The sequence below is a fragment of the Vespa velutina genome, chromosome 5 (assembly GCF_912470025.1).
Source record: "Vespa velutina chromosome 5, iVesVel2.1, whole genome shotgun sequence".
NCBI lineage: Eukaryota > Metazoa > Arthropoda > Insecta > Hymenoptera > Vespidae > Vespa > Vespa velutina.
Window position 1 is genome coordinate 8,800,920 of NC_062192.1, and position 21,452 is coordinate 8,822,371.

General features: G+C 28.9%; 4 protein-coding genes across 4 annotated transcripts; all 4 read left to right on the forward strand.

The window, feature by feature from the left end:
- On the forward strand, positions 1-11,823 carry LOC124949128. The gene is made up of 16 exons (XM_047493745.1): positions 1-87; positions 163-266; positions 1,744-2,234; positions 2,314-2,643; positions 2,720-2,885; positions 2,972-3,180; positions 3,432-3,521; positions 3,619-3,782; positions 3,847-3,983; positions 8,679-9,166; positions 9,247-9,576; positions 9,660-9,825; positions 9,898-10,106; positions 10,238-10,327; positions 10,427-10,590; positions 10,656-11,823. The coding sequence occupies exons 2-16, from the start codon at positions 227-229 to the stop codon at positions 10,975-10,977; spliced, it is 3,396 nt and encodes a 1,131-aa protein (XP_047349701.1). The 5' UTR covers positions 1-87; positions 163-226; the 3' UTR covers positions 10,978-11,823.
- A 1,700-nt stretch (positions 11,824-13,523) lies between these two features.
- LOC124949434 (glutamate receptor 1-like) lies at positions 13,524-15,099 on the forward strand. The gene is made up of 6 exons (XM_047494436.1): positions 13,524-13,535; positions 13,587-13,715; positions 13,811-14,140; positions 14,538-14,703; positions 14,797-15,005; positions 15,076-15,099. Exons 1-6 carry the CDS (start codon positions 13,524-13,526, stop codon positions 15,097-15,099), a joined length of 870 nt encoding a protein of 289 aa, XP_047350392.1.
- On the forward strand, positions 15,068-16,159 carry LOC124949435. The gene is made up of 4 exons (XM_047494437.1): positions 15,068-15,165; positions 15,288-15,442; positions 15,504-15,680; positions 16,144-16,159. Exons 1-4 carry the CDS (start codon positions 15,106-15,108, stop codon positions 16,157-16,159), a joined length of 408 nt encoding a protein of 135 aa, XP_047350393.1. The 5' UTR covers positions 15,068-15,105.
- Positions 16,160-16,807: 648 nt separating this feature from the next.
- Positions 16,808-20,059, forward strand: LOC124949436 (glutamate receptor ionotropic, kainate glr-3-like). The gene is made up of 9 exons (XM_047494438.1): positions 16,808-17,290; positions 17,381-17,868; positions 17,963-18,292; positions 18,688-18,853; positions 18,947-19,155; positions 19,319-19,408; positions 19,528-19,691; positions 19,747-19,904; positions 19,998-20,059. The coding sequence occupies exons 1-9, from the start codon at positions 17,101-17,103 to the stop codon at positions 20,057-20,059; spliced, it is 1,857 nt and encodes a 618-aa protein (XP_047350394.1). The 5' UTR covers positions 16,808-17,100.
- Positions 20,060-21,452: the final 1,393 nt, after the last annotated feature.

Sequence of the window (21,452 nt, forward strand, 5' to 3'; positions counted from 1 at the left end):
ATCAAAATGGCGGGGTATTGCTGACGAAGTAAAATTGAATACTTATAATGTGTATATCAAAGCGAGAATAGTTGAAATAAATCGATGGTAATTAAAATATTATTTATATTATCGTAAACGTGAAAAAGATTATCTTTTTCTATCGCCTTTTCTTTATAACAGCTACGATATAATAATCATAACAATTCAATTTGGGAAGTATCATTCAGCGCCATTTTTGAATGAGATGCAGAATTCGAAGCTTCGTCATGTGACTTTATCTACACGTAAGAAATAACTCATACTGTACAGTGTAAAAGTTTAAAGTCATGATAGTGAATTGCTATATTGCATCATAATACAGGTAGAGCGAAACGAAATTCTTTTCTATTTCAAGAAATATGAATTTCTTTTTCCTAATATAGTAATGTATACGTATATATATATATATATATATATTACATTATACAAATATTCATATTTCTATGAATATTTTATGATATTGGAGAAAGTATTAACAAATTCTTAAACATACAATAATTGGAGATATAAAGAAATACGTCAAATATTCCCACGTTTAATGGAATCGATTTTTGAAAATTAATTATTGTTTTGTTCGTTGAAAATAATATATTATTTTGACATAATCGTTTAAAATTTAGAGGGAAAGAACGAACTAATACGTGACTAGGCTTGAGACTGTTAATAAAAAGTATTTCAAGTATTGAAATGTTTTTAAAAAATATAAAAATTGTGTTTAAAAAGACAATTAGATTTTGTGATTTTACACTTTCAAGAATAGACATGAAATGAATTCATCGTATCTATTGATATAAATTCTAGATTAAATATATAGGAAACATATTATCTATTTAATGTTGTAATCAGTTTTTTGTACTTCCTTAAACGTTTCCTCAATCATAATAATTTTCCATAATAATCTACTGTTTGCGCATATGGAAAAAAACTAGAATATAACGTTTGGTGATCGTAAAATAATTTTGTCAAGTGCTTGCATCGTTTATATCGATTAGAACGTTTATTAAATTATTTTAATGGAAGTACGATGCCGTTTTTAAGACATTGCATTTAACATTTGTATGGAATAAAAACAAACCACGTGTGTCTACGTAGATACATAAACACAGATGGATTCACATACATTTGCCAAACAAGAAAAGGAAAAGAATAAAAAAGAAAAAAGGGGAAATGAAAATAACCGATTATTAATCGATCGATGACAGACCAATAGGTGAACGTATAAAATTATTATCGTCACAAGAATACATATGAAAACACACACATACAAACATATGCCGCGCGTTCATATCAATCTGCACTACGGTCGCAATATTCCAAGTAGCAATAAGTATCTTAATAGTTCAAAAATTTAGTTACGCCTGATCTTCTTTCGTTATTGTGTAAAAATTTTTTCCATGAATTTTATTAAAACAGCCTGTCGATTTGTTCTACTTGAGAAATAGCCCGATTCGTTCAATTTGAGAAATACGAAAGAAAAAATGAGATTCTTCATACGATTAACGATACTCGTTCCTCTTTTTCTTCTTCTTCCTTCGAAAATCGCAATATCTTACGAATTTCTTTCTATCGGCGAAGAATACATTCCTATTATCATCAACATTTGCAAATTATACGGAACGAAATCAATAATTTTCTTGTACTCCGAATCAATGAAAGGTGCTGTCATAATATTTCTAATTTTCACTTCTTCATTTGAATTATTATTGTTTTTCTCTTCCTCAGAAATGGAAATGGAAACGATGATTTTTAAATGGACGCGTGCGCTTTCTCAAGAAGGATTTACGTCCACGAATTTGTACTTTTCGCAATTGCATAAATCATCGTATTATGTAGGGCGAATCAAACGACCGCATTATATCGCTGTGATTTCAAATTACAATGCAATTAATGAGTTCTCTTTAGCAACCAGTACATTTGACATGTCTTTTGCTGCTTGGCTAGTGTTATTTATTTACAAGGGACATGGCTCCGATTATTGTTACAGTCCACCAAGTAACATATTTCATTTAAAATTCAACTCGAAAATGTTGGTACGTTGCGGTATGGAAAATAATTTACGAGAGTGGTATTCGATTGATACGAATCGAACCGAGATCGTCGATTTAGTAACATGGAGCTTAGAAAAAGGAATAACTAAAATTGCTTCAGATTCTCTTCTTCATGAAAGAAGATATAATTTAGAGGGTTTGATAATGAAAGCTGTTACAATTAAGGTAAAATATTCTCTAATCTGGATATATTTCCCATTTTCTAGTTAATTAAATTTGCATTAATTATTTTATTTTGCACTAGGATTCGTCGTTCCTAATTGTAAACGAGGATGGTGAATTAGACGGGATATTCGGTAAAATATTAAGAGAACTTTCTATAACTCTCAATTTTAGTTTCAATATTGTTTCTGAAGTAGAAGAATATGGAAGTTGGAATCTTAAAGAAAAGACTTGGTCCGGAGCAGTAGGAGAATTATATGCTGGACGTGCTGACATTTCTATTTCAGATTTTTCTATTACCAGTGCTAGATTGAATGCTGTTGACTTTACGCTTCCACTTTTGCTTTCGAAAAAATGTCTTTACATTCGCGAGCCAGAAATATTTGCGATTAAATGGTCATCTTTTTTTCTAGTATGATAACTTGCAATGAAATTTTTCTTTTTCGTTGGTTAAGCTTTATGAATTAAAAAATTGTTATTTTTCTCAGACATTCTCCTATTCTATTTGGATAGCTATATTGGTGATATTAATTGTTGGATCGATTTTACTGATTTTTCTCAAAATACAGAATGGAACGGATCGTAACGTAGGACATTTGTTATCCGATAATTTTCTGGAGATTTGGGGTATATTTTGTCAACAGGGATTGGCAGGTATGATACGATATTTCTTAAATTTTATTTAAATTCTTTCGTTTTTTTTAATGGTTACATTTATACAAAGTATTCGTTTGATTTAGATTTTTCTGATAGATCTTCTTTAAGAATAGCATACTTCTCTATCCTTCTTTCGGCTGTCGTTCTATCGGCCGCTTATTCTGCGGCTTTGATAAGCTTTTTAACGTCTACTGTCCATATTTTACCCTTTCGTTCATTAGAAAGTTTTGCTGAAGACGGCACTTATCAATTATCTGTCTTTCGTGGTACATCTGATTATGATATGTTTGTAGTGAGTATTATATTTATTATCTAGGTTGTTTTATATATATATATATATATATATATATATATATATATATATACATGCATATATATATATATATGTATATATATAAAACGTTGTTATATATATAACATCTATTATATTATATATATACAGATGAAGATGACATATGTATACATATGTCATCTTCATCTATATATATATGGTATATGTATACATATAAAGATGAGAAGATGAGCAAAAATACTTATTTGTAGAATTCGAAAAATCCGCTTGAAAAGAAATTGATGAAGTTAATGATAGAAGAAGAAAAATTGACAACAAATGTAGAGGAAGGATTCAAGAGAGTATGATGAAGTATTATAAGAAATCAAAACAAAAAAGTAACATAATAACATATAGTTATATATAATTTTATTTTCAACATTTTTTATTGAATCATAGGTTTGTAAAAATCGGAAACTAGCAATGTATTCGTCCGAGGAAGTACAAAAGATTGTAAATCTTAAAATACCATGTAACCTGGCTTCTATTGAGACGGGACGTGTAGACAGTTTAGCCATGATTTTATCCAAAAACAATCCATTCACAGACGTTATCAATTTTCAGTAAGTGCACAATTAATAATGTAAAATTTCATTTATCGTACGTTAAAGCACGAACTCATTCTAGCTTGCAGAAATTTATCGATAATGGTATGATGAATCGTTTAAAAGATTCGACATTTAAGAAGAAGTCCAGTGATTTGAAGAAACATGAACCGGTTCGCATAAACAACGTTATGTCGCTTATTTTCTTCATTCAAACTGGTATCATTTTGAGTATTTTTATTCTGATCATAGAAAAGTGTATATTTTCTTCCAAAATGAAGAAGGTGTCAATGGTAAATCGTACTCCGATTAAATCGTTCAGAGTCAATGTAAAAAGGAAACGACAACGCGAGAACTATTAACAATAACGCTAATATTCGATTTTAAACGAATTTTTTTATTTTGATCGTAATATTTTAATATAGCACATATTCTTAATCGATTGTAATAATTGTCTACGATAACCTTGTGCATGCGTATATAGAAAAAAATTAGAATATAATATTTGCTGGTAGTAAATCATTTTGTTAAATAATTGCCCCATTTGTATTAATTGATTTATGTTAATTTATTTTAATGGGTGCAACGTTTTATTTTAAGACATTGTATTTTGCTATCTTATCTAGAATAACGTAAATGTGTAAAGTGTGTATGTACATATATAAATGCAGATAGAAATATATTCACACGACGAAGGAAAACAAAAAAGAAAAAAGAAAAAAAAGAAATGAAAAGAAAGAAAAAGAGGAGAAGGATAAAAACGTTTATTAAATAATCGATAAAAAATCAATGCCAGCACTTATAAATTAATTTTTTTTCAATACTTGTCACTTGCATTCAGATCTGTATGATAATAAGGATATAATCGAGGAGACCATAAATCTCTCAAAAGTTCACAAAATTTAGTCTCGTGCGATCTTCGTTCGATGTCGCATGAAAATTTTCCCAATTTCTCTACAAGGTAGTCGTGAATTCGTTCTATCTGAGGAATAGTTGTCGTTTATAAATTTATTAATTGATGTACGAAAAAAGAAATGACTTTCTTCGTACGATTAATGCTATTTGTTCTTCTTTTTCCGAAGATTTCAAGATTTCAAGATTTAGCGAATTACTTTGTATCGGAGACAAATACGTTCCTTTGTTTATCGAAGTTTGCAAATTATACAAAACAAAATTTATTATTTTCTTATTCGATAAATCAATAACAGGTGTGAAATAATATTTCTCATTTCCTTTTTTTCATTTTTATTATTTTTATTTTTTTTCCTTCGTTCATTCCGAAATGGAAATCGCAACAACGGCGTTCAAATGGACGCGTGTCCTTTCACACGAAGGTTTTACGACTTCGAACTTATATTACTTTCCAGAATTGGGCAAATCGTTTTATTACGTAGAGAGAATCGTACGACCGCATTATGTCATAGTTATATCCGATTGCAACACGTTTAATGAGTTCTCCTTAGCAACTAATACCTTCAACATGTTTTTTGCTGCTTGGCTAGTGATATTCATTTACATAGAATATGGCTACGATTATTGCCACAGTTCGCCAAGTAACATATTTCATTTAAGATTCAATTCGGAAATATTGGTCCGCTACGGTACGGAAAATATTTTACAAGACTAGTATTTAATCGATCCGAATCGTACCGAGATCGACGATATAGCAACATGAAGCTGAGAGAATGGAATTACTAGAATAATACTTGATTCTCTTCATGATAAAAAATATAATTTATATGGTCTGATCATGTGACCTGTTCTAGTTAATATAAAATATTTACGTTCTAGAGATATCCATTTTTAAATTAAATACAATCGATCATCGTTTATTTCGATCTATTGAAAATTTGGTTTGGTCCAGATAAAAATTATGACTTATTTCTCTTTTTTGTATTTCTTTTTTTACCTCGTAAGATTCACCATTAGTAAACATAAACAAGAACACGGGAATTGGACGGCATGTTCGGTAGAATATTTAAAGAACTTTGTTTGGTTCTCAATTTTAGTTTGAACGTTGTTTCGGAAGTTGAAGAGTACGGAGTATGGAATCCAAAAAAAATACATGGTCAAGAACAATTGGGAAATTATATACTACACGCGCTGACATTTCTATTTCAGATTTTTCTGTTACCAGTACAACATTCAATGTTGTTGATTTCACTCTTCCTCTTTTGCTTTCCAAAAATAATTTTTACTTTCACAAATGTATTTGCGATTAATTGGCCGTCTTATTTTCTAATATGATTACTTGCAGTCAAATTACTTTTTTTATATTTTTTAACCCGTTAATTGTCATGAATTAAATAATTGTTATTTTTTTAGACTTTCTACAATTCTATTTGGATTGCTACATGTGAAATATTTGTTTTTACAATGATGTTATTAATTTTTATTAAAATAAGGGATAAAATTGATTGAAGCGTAAGACATATATTAGGCGATAATTTTTTGAAAATTTGGGGTACATTTTATGAACAGGGACTCGCAGGTTTGATTCAATATTTCCAGACATTCATTTTTACTTCTCTTTTTTTGTTAGTAGTCATATTTATTCGTTTGTACTTTAGAATTTCTTTATAGATCATTGTTACGAATAGCATATTTGTCTATATCTTTTCTGAGTGTAGTCTTATCGGTTGCTTTAATAACCTTTTTAACATCTGCTGTTATTATTTTACCGTATCATTCGTTAGAGGACTTTGTTGCAGACGGTACTTATTAGTTCGCCGTATTTCATGGTACGGCTATGATATCTTTACAGTGAATATTATATGCATTATCTATGTTGTTCGACATATATATAAAGCAATGAATTCCCATATGAGCATGAAGAAGAAGTGTATTTATCTGTAGAATTTTGTACATCTACTTAAAGGATTTAATGAAATTATTGCTAAGAGGAAGAATTGTCAGTAAATATAATGGAAGCTTTTAGAAAAGTACGTTGAGGTATTATAAAAAAAATATAAAAATGTTGAAATAATTTATCTTTATAAATATATATATATATATATATATATATATATATATATATATATATATAGTTTTATCTTTAGTATCTTTTATTAATTTACAGATTTGCGAAAATCAGAAATTAACAATCTACTCACCCGACGAAATAGAGTATACTGTATATCTTAAAGTATCATGCAATATTGTTTCTTTTGAAACAGGATGTGTAGACAGTTTAGTCATCATCTTATCTAAACACAATCCATTCATAAAAATCATCAATTTTCAGTAAGAAAACAATTATTCAATGATGTAAATTTTGTATTTTTTGTACATTGAAGCATAAATATAATTTAGCTTGTAGAAATTTATCAAAAATGAGCTGATGAATAGTTAAATAACATATATAAAATTTCAAAAGAATTCCAATATGATGAAGCCACGATCTGTTCAAATAACCAGCATAATATTTCCTATTTTTTTTTTTTATCATGATTGGTATCATTTTGATCATAGAGAAGTATATTTTTGCTAAAAGTAAGAAGGATTCGATGGTAAAATGTATGCCATTGAAAAAATCATTAGATTTTTGTGTAAAGAGAAAGAAAGAATAAAAAATATTACGAATTACTGTGCGAATTGCAAATGTGCACGCATAAAATATTAAATTTTTATATTATTTTAATTGATAATTTTCTAATGAAATAGAAACAAGCTTGCACGTAGTTTTTACACTAAGTTTTTGCATTATTTAGCAAAGTTTTAAATTGAGATAGTTATAGGTGTAATCGCGTGTACTACGCATCTTCTTTATTTGTCGCATGTACGTTAATTTATCTCTCCTTACGGGAAATATGTTTGTAATTTATTTATATATATATATATATATATATATATATATATATATATATTCTATGTAATTTATTTCATAGTCAGAATATTAAAAAAAAAATTACGTTCGTAATTTTTTATGTATGAATAACGATTGGCTGGTACAATTTAATCAGGTTCTCGCATGTTCTTCAATAAACATATTTTTATATGTAGAGCAAATTTAACTAATTTTTTCTACGTGTATAATTAAATCTTTATATATTGTTTAACATATTCTTAATCGTGTATAATAATTTTTCCGACAAGTTCGCTTTTGAGCATTACAATAACTAGAATGTAATGTTTGGGGTTATTTCCTCTAAAGTGTAACAGTTAGAAATCGTTTTCTCGAGTAGTTGTCTTATTTATAACGAACAAAACATATTATTACATTATTTTAATGGAAGTAAAACGTTGTTCATAAGACATTGCATTTTATAATCCTAAATGAAATAATTAAAACATTTAACGTATGTATATGGATATATAAATACAGATGGAAATATATTCATACATTATAGGAAAAAACAAACATAATAAAAAAGAAAAAAGAGAGGAAGGAATCGTTTGTTTATTAATCCATAGATAATAAATCAATGCCAGTAGTCATAAAATAATATTCTTCGCACGAATGTCGAGATATAAATCGCGTGTATTCAAATCGTCATGATAATCGGAACAATCGAACTGACAATAATTCTCTCAATAGATTAGAAATTTAGTCTCGCTCGACCTTCCCTTGGCATAACGTAAAAAATATTTCCATTAATTTCTTTGTAATATAATCATTGATTCGTTCAATATAAAAAATATCCTTATAATCATTGAACGATATATAAAAAAATGACGTTTTTAGTAAGATTTACGATACTCATACTTCTTTTTCTTGTTCCTTTATTTCCGAAAGTTGCAAGATCTCAAGAACTTCTTTCTATCGGTGACGAATATGTTACTTTCATTATCGAAATTTTCAAATTATACAGAACAAAATCTACGATCTTCTTATACGCCGAATCGATAAAAGGTGCAATAAAATATTTTTCATTTTTTTTTCATCATTTTTAATATCTTTATTTTTTTTTTCAGAAATGGAAATGACAACGATGGTGTTCAAATGGACGTGTGCTCTTTCTCGCAAAGGTTTTATGACTTCGAACTTATACTTTTCAGAATTGCACGAATCGTCATATTATATAAATCGAATCGTACGACCGCATTATGTCGCAGTTATATCTAATTACAATGCAATTAATGAATTCTCTTTGGCAACCAGTAACTTTGACATGTCCTTTGCTGCCTGGTTAGTATTGTTCATTCACAAGGCAAACGATTACGATTATTGTTACAGTCCACAAGGTAACATATTTCATTTGAAATTCAATTCGGAAATGTTGGTACGTTGCGGTACGGAAAACATTTTACGAGAATGGTATTCTATCGATCCAAATCGAACTGAGATCGACGATGTAGCAACTTGGAGTTTGGAAAAAGGAATTATTAATATTTCACCAAATTCTTTTTATGAAAGAAGATACAATTTACAGGGTTTGATCATGAGAGCTATTATAATTAGGGTGTGATATTTTCATTATATAAATTTTCTATATTTTCAACTCGAAATAGATCGTTATTTATTTCACTTTCCTATTCGCAGAATTCATTATTCATAAGAATAAATAAGGATGGCAAATTGTACGGTCAGTTCGATAGAATATTAGAAGAACTTATTGGGATGCTTAACTTTACTTTCGATATTGTCGCGGAACTAGACGAGTATGGAAGTTGGAATCCAAAAAAAAAATCTTGGTCCGGAGCAGTGGGAGAATTATATGCTGGACATGCTGACATTTGCCTTTCAGGTTTTTCTATGACCAGTGCAAGATTGAACGTTGTTGACTTCACGCTTCCTCTTTTAACTTTAAAAAACTATCTTTACATTAAAAAACCACAATTATTTGCGATTAATTGGTCATCTTATTTTCTAGTATGATAATTTGTATTCAATTTTATTTTCATTCTTTTTCAAGCGTTAATCATCATGTATTAAATAATTGTTAATTTTTATAGGCTTTCTCCAATTTCGTTTGGATTGCTATGTTTGGAATATTAATTTTTGCATCGATATTACTAGCTTTATTCAAAATAAGGTATGAAAAGGATCGTAATATAGGATATTTATTGATCGATAATTTTCTAGAGATTTGGGGTATATTTTGTCAACAGGGACTCGTAGGTTTGTTTTAATATTTTTGGATTTTTTTTTTTTTTAATAATTAGATTAACAGAAAGTATTCAATTGTTTTAGATTTTCCTGAAAGATCTTCGTTAAAAATAGCATATCTCTCTATATTTTTTTTGGCTGTAGTCTTATCGGCTGCCTATTCCGCGGCTTTGATAAGCTTTTTAACATCAGATGTCACCATCTTACCGTTTCATTCCTTAGAGGGTTTCATTGCAGACGGTACTTATCAGCTTATCGTACTTCGCGGTACGGCTGATTATGATCTTTTTGTAGTGAGTATTAAACGTATTACGTATGTTATTTATATACATATATATATATATATATATATATATATATATATATCGAATACGTTCAAAGCAATAAATATATGAGGACGAAGAAATGTATTTTTTTTTTGTAGAATTCGGGAGATCCACTTGGAAAAAAATTAAGGAAGTTTATGCTGAAAGATGAGGAATTGCCAATAAATATAATAGAAGGAGTTAGGATGGTACGTTGAGGTATTATAAAAGAAATATGAAAATACTAAAATAATTTATCTATCTAAATATATATAATTTTATTTTTAGTATCTTTTGTTTAATTACAGATTTGTGAAAATCCGAAACTAGCATTTTATTCGTCCGATGAAATAAACCAGATTGTAAATTTTAAAATACCATGCGATATGCTTCCTATTGAAACAGGACGAATGGACAATTTAGCCATGATTTTATCTAAGAACAATCCATTTAGGGAAGTTATTAATTTTCAGTAAGTACATAATTAATAATGTAAACTATCTTTTATCTTGTCTTAAAAGCACAATATCATTTTAGCTTGCAGAAATTTATTAATAATGGAATGATGAATCATTTAAAGGAAACGACATCTAAAATGAAATCGTTTGGTATGATCAAGCATCAACCGGTTTGTATAATCAACGTAATGTCCCTTATTTTCTTCATTCTAATCGGGATCATTTTGAGTACTTGCATTTTGATCATGGAGAAGTTGTTTTTTGCTCATGAAAGTAAGAAAAATTCGATGGTAGAACGTATGCCGTTAAAAAAATTAGATTTTTATGTAAAGAGAAAAAAATGTATAAAAAATATTACAAATTATTACACGAATCGCAAATGTTCAAGCGTAAAATATTAAAAACGTTTTAATGTTTTTTCTCAACAAATTTTTATACACTTATTGTAATTTTCTAATGGAATGGAAACAATCGTACACCGTATATAAGCTTTTGCATTATTTAACACAGTTTTAAATTGAAATATTTATTGATGTAATCGCGTGTATGAAGCTTTTTTTTACCTGTCACGTTTACATATTTTAATTCTTTTAAATTTCAAAAATTTTTTCCTCCTTACACGAAGTATTACATATGTATTTTATAGACGGTATAAAAGAAAAAAATTATGTTCGCCATTTGTTATGTATGAATTCGTTTTTATATATGTAGAGTTAGTTAATTTAATTGTTTCTACGTGTGAAATTTCCAATGGTAGATATCACAATGTGTGATCATTTATATACGCTATTATATTATATATATAACTATATACATACTATATAATGAAATTATTTAAGAAATATTAAATTCTTCTAATATTTACACTTATAGTGAAGAATTAATGTGAAATGAATATCTTTAAATTATTTTATTGCGTTATATGATATTATTGTGTTTTCATCGTATCTATTCGTATAGGAGATTTTAAATTAAGTTTACACAAGACATTTCGCGCGTTTGAATTTTATAGAGGAATTTTTATACATCGCTTAACACTTTCTTACACTGAGTGTAATAATATTATATTTTTCTGTCAGTTCGCATTCGCGCATAAGAAATAACTAGTTTATATCGATCAAAGCAACTACTAAATTATTTAATTGCTTTGTTTTTACTAGTTTGTATGTTGTCGATACGTGCAAACGGAAATGTATTAATGTACCGATTAAAAAAAAGAAAAGAAAAAATAAGAGAAAAATGAAAAATACATTTATTAATTTATCGATAATAAATCAGTACGAGTACGAATAAAATTATTTCTCTTCGTGGGAGTATGTAGACACAACGTCACGTGCGTTCAAATTTGCACGACAATCGGAACAATCGAAGCGATAATAATTCTCTCATAGTATATTGAAATTTAGTTTCGTTCGATCATCCGTCGCTCTATCACTGTGAACATTTTATTCCATTTATTTCTTTGTGTCGACATCTATTCGTTTAATTTGATTAATATGCTTATCGATCGATATATTTAGAAAAATGACGTTCGTTGCACGATTAAAGATACTCATCCTTTTTACTCTTCTATCACAGATCGTTAGAACGTACGAACTTCCTTTTATCTGCGATGGACATGTTCTTTTTATCATAGATATTTATTAATTATATAGCACGAAATGTATAACTTTTTTATATTCTAAATCGTTAAAAGGTACGACGATATCTCTAATACTTTTTCCCCCGTTTATATCTATTATCTTTGTTAACGCACACGTGTGTCTCTCCATTGTTCACGGTACTTTTTCTCAAGAATCATAAATATAATACCATTGGAAACAGTTATCCTTGGGAACCTATCGACTATTAGCTAAACAAAACGCATAGATAAAAAACACATGACCACCTTTGTCTGGGCTTATGCATTTTTATTAAAATATCTGGGTTTCGATAATATGTCAATCCGGCCAATAAATAAATAGTAAATATAGAAGGCTAGGCTCGATAAGCTAAGGGTTATCTGCGCTTAACCTTGAAATATCCATTGACACCCTATAATCTTTAAGAGCACTAGAACAAAGGGGCACACATGAAATGTTTAAACATTCCAATGAACTATCCGTGACCAATGGGCATTTATTCTTTCCCTTTCCATATTTCAAACTCCGCCTTTTACCAATCTAATTTAAGTTTAGATGGATAGTTTAAATTAGGCCAAAGGGCAATCAAGTTACATTTTTCAGACTCACAACGTCTAAACTCTCAAGTCCCCTTCAGAATCAACCACTACAACTAACTACACATCATATACGAGACACACAACAATTGTAATTTATCTGATTAAATACACGGTGAGATTTACATAGCACGCATCATTTAATATCGCGCATTTACTTCTTCATTTCTCATTTCTCACGAGATTAAAAAAAAGTGCTCCCATTAATTTGCGGGAACGTGGCGAGAGGTATTTTGCTGACTGCCTACAACGGTATTTTAGCCTAGTGCCGGCTTATTCATCGCGACCAGTGGTTCTATAGCTCGGACAACAAGGACAAGACGGGAAACATTCTCTTCGTTCGAATCCTCTGCCATCGCTGGCCCGGTGCGAGAAGTGAATTTTTAAAAAACGCTCTCGTCAATCAATCAACAATCTTTAATTTTTCTTATCACTCAGAAATCGAGACGACAACGATGGTATTCAAATACACTCGTGAACTCTCTCGCAAAAATTTTATGTCCTTAAATGTGTTTATTTCAGAATTGCAAGAATCATCGTACTATATAAGCCAAGACATACATCCTCATTATATCGTTGTGTTATCTAGTTAAAACGCGATCAATGAGTTATTCTTAACGATTAATAACTTCGACATGTTTTTCGCCATTTGATTAGTAATATTCATAAACAAAGAATGGCTTCGAATTATTGTTATAATCCAAGGTAACATTCCATTTGAAATTCAACATGGAAATTTTGGTCCGTTGTGGTACGGAAAATATTTTACGTGAATGATATTAAATCTATTAGAATCGAACCGAGATCAATGATTTTGCAACTTGGAGTTTAGAGGAAGGAATCATTAAAGTGGTTCCGAAATCTCTTTACGACAGAAGATATAATTTGCAGGGTTTGATCATGAAGGCTGTTATAGTTCAGGTAAAATATTTTTGTTCGAGATATTTTCTTTCCTTTTTTTTCCTTTTTTTCTAGTTGAGAATAATTCACATTACATTGGTTTTCACATTACGCAGGATTCACCGTTCATAAATGTAAAGGACGACGACAAATTGGATGGCGTATTCGGTAAAATATTCAGAGAATTATGTGCGACTCTCAATTTTAGTTTCGACATAGTCTCCGAAGTAGAAGAGTACGGAAGTTGGAATCCTAAAGAAAAAACTTGGTCCGGAGCAATGGGAGAATTACATGCTGGTCGTGCTGACATTTCTATTTCAGATTTTTCTATGACCAGTGCCAGATTAAACGTCGTCGACTTCACGTTTCCACTTTTGATCTCAAGAAACAGACTATATATCCAAGAACCACGGGCATTCGCGATTGGATGGTCGTCTTATTTTCTAGTACGATAATTTCCAACCGATTATTTTCTTTTTTCTCGTTTCGTATTAGAAAATGACCAAATCGCAGATAGAATGAAACAATACGTTTATACAAATAAATTGTTTTCAATATTTTCAATATTATCTATAGCTGTTTGAAATATATTTATCTGTCTATCTCTTCTTTTTCATTGAAATTTGAGGACACTAAATTTGATGAACTAAATTAAATTAAATTAAATTAAAATAACTAAAGAAGTTTCACTTATGTGTCGTATAATATCAAATGATAAGCACGTAATCAGTTTATTTATTTCTTTTCTCTTTTTATATCTTTTTTATTATGAATATCTTTTGTTATTATATATTTTTATTGCGTTATATCTTCATGAATTAAAAAATAGTTATCTTTTTTTAGGCTTTCTCTCGTTCGGTTTGGATAGCCATGTTTGGAGTATTGGTTCTTGTGACGATCTTATTAATATTTGTCAAAATAAAAAATGGAACCAATCGTAACATAGGACATTTATTGTCTGATGTTATTTTAGAAATTTGGGGTATATTATGTCAACAGGGACTACCAGGTCCGATAAAACGTTTCGTGATTTTTTTTGTCTTTATTATTCTTTTGTCGTAGTTATTTAAACAGAAAGCATATTTTCTTATTTGCTTTTCAGTCTTTCCTGAGAGATTATCGTTAAGAATACCATATATATCAATATTTTTTATGTCATTGATCTTATTGTCCGCTTATTTTGCGGCTTTCATTAGTTTTTTAACGTCCGGTATCCATATTTTACCCTTTAATTCATTAGAGGGTTTCACTGAAGACGGTACTTACCAATTAGCTGTCTCTCGTGGTACGTCTGATTATGATACATTTGCAGTAAGTATTGAACGTATTATCTACGCTGTACTACTTATAAGGATATACGAAGAGAAATATTTATTTGCAGAATTCAAATGATCTTATTTCATAAAAAATAATGAAGTTGATGATGAAAACAAAAAATTTCCCAGTATCTATATTGGAAGGATGTATGAAAGTACGTTGAGATGTTATAAAAAATAAATTAAAATATAGAAACAATAAAATAACTTTCTCATATATATATATATATGTGTTTGTGTATATTTTCTTTTATTAATGATCGTTATTAAATTATAGATTTGCGATAATGAAAAACTACCTATTTACACGTATAAGCGGATAAAAAGTTTTAAAATACCATGTAAAGTAGTTGGCCTTGACACAGGAATTATAGACAATTTATCTATGATTTTATCTAAACACAATCCATTTACCGGAGTCATAAATTTTCAGTAAGTACACCTTAAATATTATAAGTTTTCACTTTATGGTTGCTTAATGGCAAAAGTCCAGCTTGCAGAGATTTATCAACAATGGTATGGTACAGCGTTTAAAAGATAGAACATTTCAAAAGACATTCAATGATATGCCGAACTATCTTCAACCAGTTTCCTTAACAAGCATAATGTCTCTTATTTTCTTCATTCAAATTGGAATCATTTCGAGTGTTTTTATTCTAATTATAGAAAAGTATATATTTGCTCGTAAAAACAAGAAAAGGTTGATTGTTGATTGTATTCCGTCTATCGAATCATCAGAATTTGATTTGAATGCGAAGAGAAATATATTGTAAACTATCACGCGAATCCCTAATGTCATCGGTTAAAATATTAACGATAACGACAATGTTCCTTTGAAACGAATGTTTATATTGTAATTCTCTATAGCATGTATATGCATTATTTAGCATGGTCTTAAATAGAAATAGAATCACTTCATTTAAAATTAAATTGCAGATATGTGTATGATCCATTTTTTTTATTTTATCGAATACACGCATATATGTATATATTTTAATCCTTTCGAACTGTACCGATTTCTTCGTCATTACACGAACTAGATATGATGTATGCATTTACGTGAAATATATTATTTGTTTAATCTTATAAACAAATTCGTATATTTCCTTAAATATGTTTTTAATCGATTTTAGTAATATTCCACAATGATAACTATAATGTAATGCTTATATATATACATATATATATATATATATATATATATATATATATACATTTATACATGTATATAAACATACATATGTATATAAATACGAGATTCTTAAAAAAAGCATTGACTACGTTTTAATATTTTCGATAATGCACATGTATATTAAAAAGTTTCCTTTTTGTTTCTAACTGTACATATATACACATAGTTAATTATACACATATACATACTTGTTTACATTTCAAAGATATCATTATAAGCGATTATTGTTAAACGCAAGGATATTATAAAAATCTTTTATAAATTAATCACTATCCTCGCTTTCGCGTAACTTAATACTTACCCTTGAACTAATATAACAGGATGAGAAACGCTGCTTTAAATGACCCTCATATATATTTTCTCAAAAACTATGATCGCAAATCAATTTGTCAGATGGTTGTCTAGCTTATATCCACAAGAACAGAATCTATTAAAATAATGCTAATGGTATTGCAACGTTGTTTACATGATGTTTTATTTAACAATCATTACAATGAAATGAACAATAACATAAACGTATTCCCGTAGATACTTAAATATGTATACACTTATACATGTTACACATGTACACGTTACACCAAAGAAAAAAAAAACACAAGGAAAAATGAAAAGGACGTTCATTAATCGATCGTAAATAAATCGATACTAACATTTAACTTTAATTTTTTCTTTTTTCTTTTTATTCTTCTTTTTTTCGCACGAATATCTAAATATTCACCAGCTTCATTCCTTTTCGGACGACATATGGAACAATAGAACATATTTCTGTGTAGTGTAAAAATTTTTTCTGTTAATATCATTGCATACGCGATTGTTAACGGTTCATTCGATTGAGAAATACATAGAAAGGCATAAAGAAATAAAAAAAATAATAATAATAAAAAAGAAAGAAAAAAAGATGTTTCTTGTGCGATTGAAGATACTCGTTCTCGTTCTTATTTTTATACTTTTTCTCCCGAAGATGACAAAATCTTACCAACTTGATTTACGACGTTCTTACGACGACGAATACATTTCTTTGATTATTGACATTTCCAAATTACATGGAACGAAATCTATAATATTCTTATATGCTCAATCGATAGAAGGTAGGAAAATATGTATATACACACACAAATATATATATATATATATCTTTTCTTTAATTTTACTATTTTCATTTATTCCTTTATTCTCAGAAATGGAAGTTGTAACTAGGATATTCAAATGGACGCGTGCACTTTCTCGCGAGGGTTTTACAACTTCGATCATGCACTTTTCAGAATTGCATAAATCGTCGTCCTACGTAAAACGAATCGTAAGACCGCATTACGTACCTGTTATAACTAATTACAGAGCGATTAATCAGTTCTCCTTAGCAACTAATAACTTCGACATGTCTTACGCTGTGTGGCTTGTGATATTCATTAACAAGGGACATGGTTTCGATTATTGTTATAATCCACCAGGTAACATATTCCATTTGAAATTCAACACGGAAATGTTGGTCCGTTGCGGTACGGAAAATATTTTACGTGAATGGTATTCGATCTATAAGAATCAAACCGAGATCAATGATTTTGCAACTTGGAGTTTAGAGGAAGGAATCATTAAAGTGGTTCCGAAATCTCTTTACGACAGAAGATATAATTTGCAGGGTTTGATCATGAAGACTGTTATAGTTCAGGTAAAATATTTTTGTTCGAAATATTTTCTTTTCTTTTTTTTCCTTTTTTCTAGTTGAGAATAATTCACATTACATTGGTTTTCACATTGCGCAGGATTCACCGTTCATAAATGTAAAGGACGACGACAAATTGGATGGCGTATTCGGTAAAATATTCAGAGAATTATGTGCGACTCTCAATTTTAGTTTCGACATAGTCTCCGAAGTAGAAGAGTACGGAAGTTGGAATCCTAAAGAAAAAACTTGGTCCGGAGCAATGGGAGAATTACATGCTGGTCGTGCTGACATTTCTATTTCAGATTTTTCTATGACCAGTGCCAGATTAAACGTCGTCGACTTCACGTTTCCACTTTTGATCTCAAGAAACAGACTATATATCCAAGAACCACGGGCATTCGCGATTGGATGGTCGTCTTATTTTCTAGTACGATAATTTCCAACCGATTATTTTCTTTTTTCTCGTTTCGTATTAGAAAATGACAATCGCAGATAGAATGAAACAATACGTTTATACAAATAAATTGTTTTCAATATTTTCAATATTATCTATAGCTGTTTGAAATATATTTATCTGTCTATCTCTTCTTTTTCATTGAAATTTGAGGACACTAAATTTGATGAACTAAATTAAATTAAATTAAATTAAAATAACTAAAGAAGTTTCACTTATGTGTCGTATAATATCAAATGATAAGCACGTAATCAGTTTATTTATTTCTTTTCTCTTTTTATATCTTTTTTATTATGAATATCTTTTGTTATTATATATTTTTATTGCTTTATATCTTCATGAATTAAAAAATAGTTATCTTTTTTTAGGCTTTCTCTCGTTCGGTTTGGATAGCCATGTTTGGAGTATTGGTTCTTGTGACGATCTTATTAATATTTGTCAAAATAAAAAATGGAACCAATCGTAACATAGGACATTTATTGTCTGATGTTATTTTAGAAATTTGGGGTATATTATGTCAACAGGGACTACCAGGTCCGATAAAACGTTTCGTGATTTTTTTTGTCTTTATTATTCTTTTGTCGTAGTTATTTAAACAGAAAGCATATTTTCTTATTTGCTTTTCAGTCTTTCCTGAGAGATTATCGTTAAGAATACCATATATATCAATATTTTTTATGTCATTGATCTTATTGTCTGCTTATTCTGCGGCTTTCATTAGTTTTTTAACGTCCGGTATCCATATTTTACCCTTTAATTCATTAGAGGGTTTCACTGAAGACGGTACTTACAAATTAGCTGTCTCTCGTGGTACATCTGATTATGATATATTTGCAGTGAGTATTAACGTATTATCTACGCTGTACTACTTACAACGATGTATATATATATATTTATATATATATATATATGTATATATATTTATATATATATATATATATATATATATATATATATATATATATATATAAACGAATACGAAGAGATATTTATTTGCAGAATTCAAATGATCTGGTTTCAAAAAATGTAATGAAGTTGATGATAAAAAAACAAAATTTGCCAGTATCTATATTCGAAGGATTTATGAAAGTACGTTGAGATATTATAAAAAATAAATTAAAATATAGAATAAATAAAATAACTTTCTGATGTATATATATACGTGTGCGTGTATATATTCTTTATTAATAATCGTTATTAAATTATAGATTTGCGAAAATCAAAAACTAGCTATCTACACGTATGACCGGTTAAAAAAAAGCTTAAGTTTTAAAATACCATGTAAAGTGATTGCCGTTGACACAGGAATCATAGACAATTTATCTATAATTTTATCTAAACACAATCCATTTACCGGAGTCATAAATTTTCAGTAAGTACACCTTAAATATTGTAAATTTTAATTTTATCGTTGATTAATGGCAAAGATCCAGCTTGCAGAGATTTATCAACAATGGTATGGTACAGCGTTTAAAAGAAAGAACATTTCAAAAGACATTCAATGATATGCCGAACTATCTTCAACCAGTTTCCTTAACAAGCATAATGTCTCTTATTTTCTTCATTCAAATTGGAATCATTTTGAGTATTTTTATTCTAATTATAGAAAAATGTATATTTGCTCGTAAAAACAAGAAAAGGTTGATTGTTGATTGTATTCCGTCTACCGAATCATCAGAATTTGATTTGAATGCGAAGAGAAATATGAAAAATATTGTAAATTATCACGCGAATCTCTAATGTCATCGGTTAAAGTATTAACGATAACAACAATGTTCGTTCGAAACGAATATTTATGTTGTAATTTTCTATTGGAGCATAATAGCACGTGCATGCATTATTTAGTGTAGTTTTAAATAGGCATAGAATATCTTCATTTAAAATTAAATTGCATCGCAATCACATGTGTATGTTGCATTTTCTTTATTTTATCGAATACACGCATATATACATATATATGAATTCTTTTGAATTGTATCGATTTATTCGTCATTACACGAACTAGGTACGATGTGTGTATTTACGTGAAATATATTATTTCTTTAGTTTTATAAACAAATTCGTATATTTCCTTAAATATGTTTTTAATCGATTTTAGTAATATTCAACAATGATAACTATAATATAATGCCTATATATATATATATATATATATATATATATATATATATATTTAATATTAGTATTATTAATATATACATATCTATATATATAAATACATTTACACACACACATATGGATTTAAATATCAGGTTCTCAAAAAGAGCATTAACCACGTTTTAAAATTTTTGACAATGCACGTGTATTTGAAAAAAGTTTCCTCTTTCTTTCTAACTCTAGCATATACATTTATATACATACACATACTTAGTTACATTCCAGTATATAATTTCTGCGCACGCCTATGTTTGATACAATATGTCCGTCACATATTTCTGCAGCATGTTAGCGTGAGCATCGTTGCATTATAACGTATTTTAAATCATCATTTCGTGAGAAACAATGTCATTTCGAGAATTCAATCTATTCTTTTTGGAAAAACATAATGATCGCTCGAAACCATGTTCGGATTTTGGACAGGATGATCAGGTATCGTAATACAAAAATATTTTCGATCATTGAAGTCATACGAGTAAAAGCATTTTTGCGATTGAACACCGCGACTTCAGAAGAAAGGGCTGAGTCGTTTGTTTTTGTGCCTTGTAATATGCAACCTCTATACGCAGCTGCAAGCCGACGATGACCTTTTTTTTCAAGCTAGCGGGAAAGGGTAAATATAACATATCTCATTGTCGTCTGGATTTTCAGATTTTATCGGCATTTTGAAAACACATTAAGCGATGACAATATTAATTAATTTAATATTTCTTTTTAAAATTTATCATGATTTACATATTTAAATTCTTAAACCATTTGTATTCCGCCAGGTAATGGTTAGAACTCTGTAACTTATATTTTTTTTCTTTTTTTTTAACCAAAATTTGATTTCTCATTTAATTTATTTTTAAAAGAAATATAATAAAAATATCATGCGATCAAAATGAATTTTTCATTACAACAGTAAAACAACAGTGCTTTATAATGCGTACCGTAATTACATCTCATAGTACCTACAAACTGATAAGGTTTATAA

What these genes read in the sequence shown, in the direction of transcription:
- LOC124949436 (XM_047494438.1), top strand. Translation starts at nt 17,101, where the DNA reads ATGTTTCTTGTGCGATTGAAGATACTCGTTCTCGTTCTTATTTTTATA. An exon ending in TGAAGACTGTTATAGTTCAG is followed by an intron (nt 17,869 to 17,962) that starts GTAAAATATTTT and finishes CACATTGCGCAG; the next exon opens with GATTCACCGTTCATAAATGT. An exon ending in TCAAATTGGAATCATTTTGA is followed by an intron (nt 19,905 to 19,997) that starts GTATTTTTATTC and finishes CCGAATCATCAG; the next exon opens with AATTTGATTTGAATGCGAAG.
- LOC124949434 (XM_047494436.1), top strand. An exon ending in TGAAGGCTGTTATAGTTCAG is followed by an intron (nt 13,716 to 13,810) that starts GTAAAATATTTT and finishes CACATTACGCAG; the next exon opens with GATTCACCGTTCATAAATGT. An exon ending in CTGATTATGATACATTTGCA is followed by an intron (nt 15,006 to 15,075) that starts GTAAGTATTGAA and finishes ATTTATTTGCAG; the next exon opens with AATTCAAATGATCTTATTTC.
- LOC124949435 (XM_047494437.1), top strand. Translation starts at nt 15,106, where the DNA reads ATGAAGTTGATGATGAAAACAAAAAATTTCCCAGTATCTATATTGGAA. An exon ending in TATTGGAAGGATGTATGAAA is followed by an intron (nt 15,166 to 15,287) that starts GTACGTTGAGAT and finishes ATTAAATTATAG; the next exon opens with ATTTGCGATAATGAAAAACT. An exon ending in ACCGGAGTCATAAATTTTCA is followed by an intron (nt 15,443 to 15,503) that starts GTAAGTACACCT and finishes GCAAAAGTCCAG; the next exon opens with CTTGCAGAGATTTATCAACA.
- LOC124949128 (XM_047493745.1), top strand. Translation starts at nt 227, where the DNA reads ATGCAGAATTCGAAGCTTCGTCATGTGACTTTATCTACAC. An exon ending in AATGGTCATCTTTTTTTCTA is followed by an intron (nt 2,644 to 2,719) that starts GTATGATAACTT and finishes TATTTTTCTCAG; the next exon opens with ACATTCTCCTATTCTATTTG. An exon ending in CTGATTATGATCTTTTTGTA is followed by an intron (nt 10,107 to 10,237) that starts GTGAGTATTAAA and finishes TTTTTTTTGTAG; the next exon opens with AATTCGGGAGATCCACTTGG.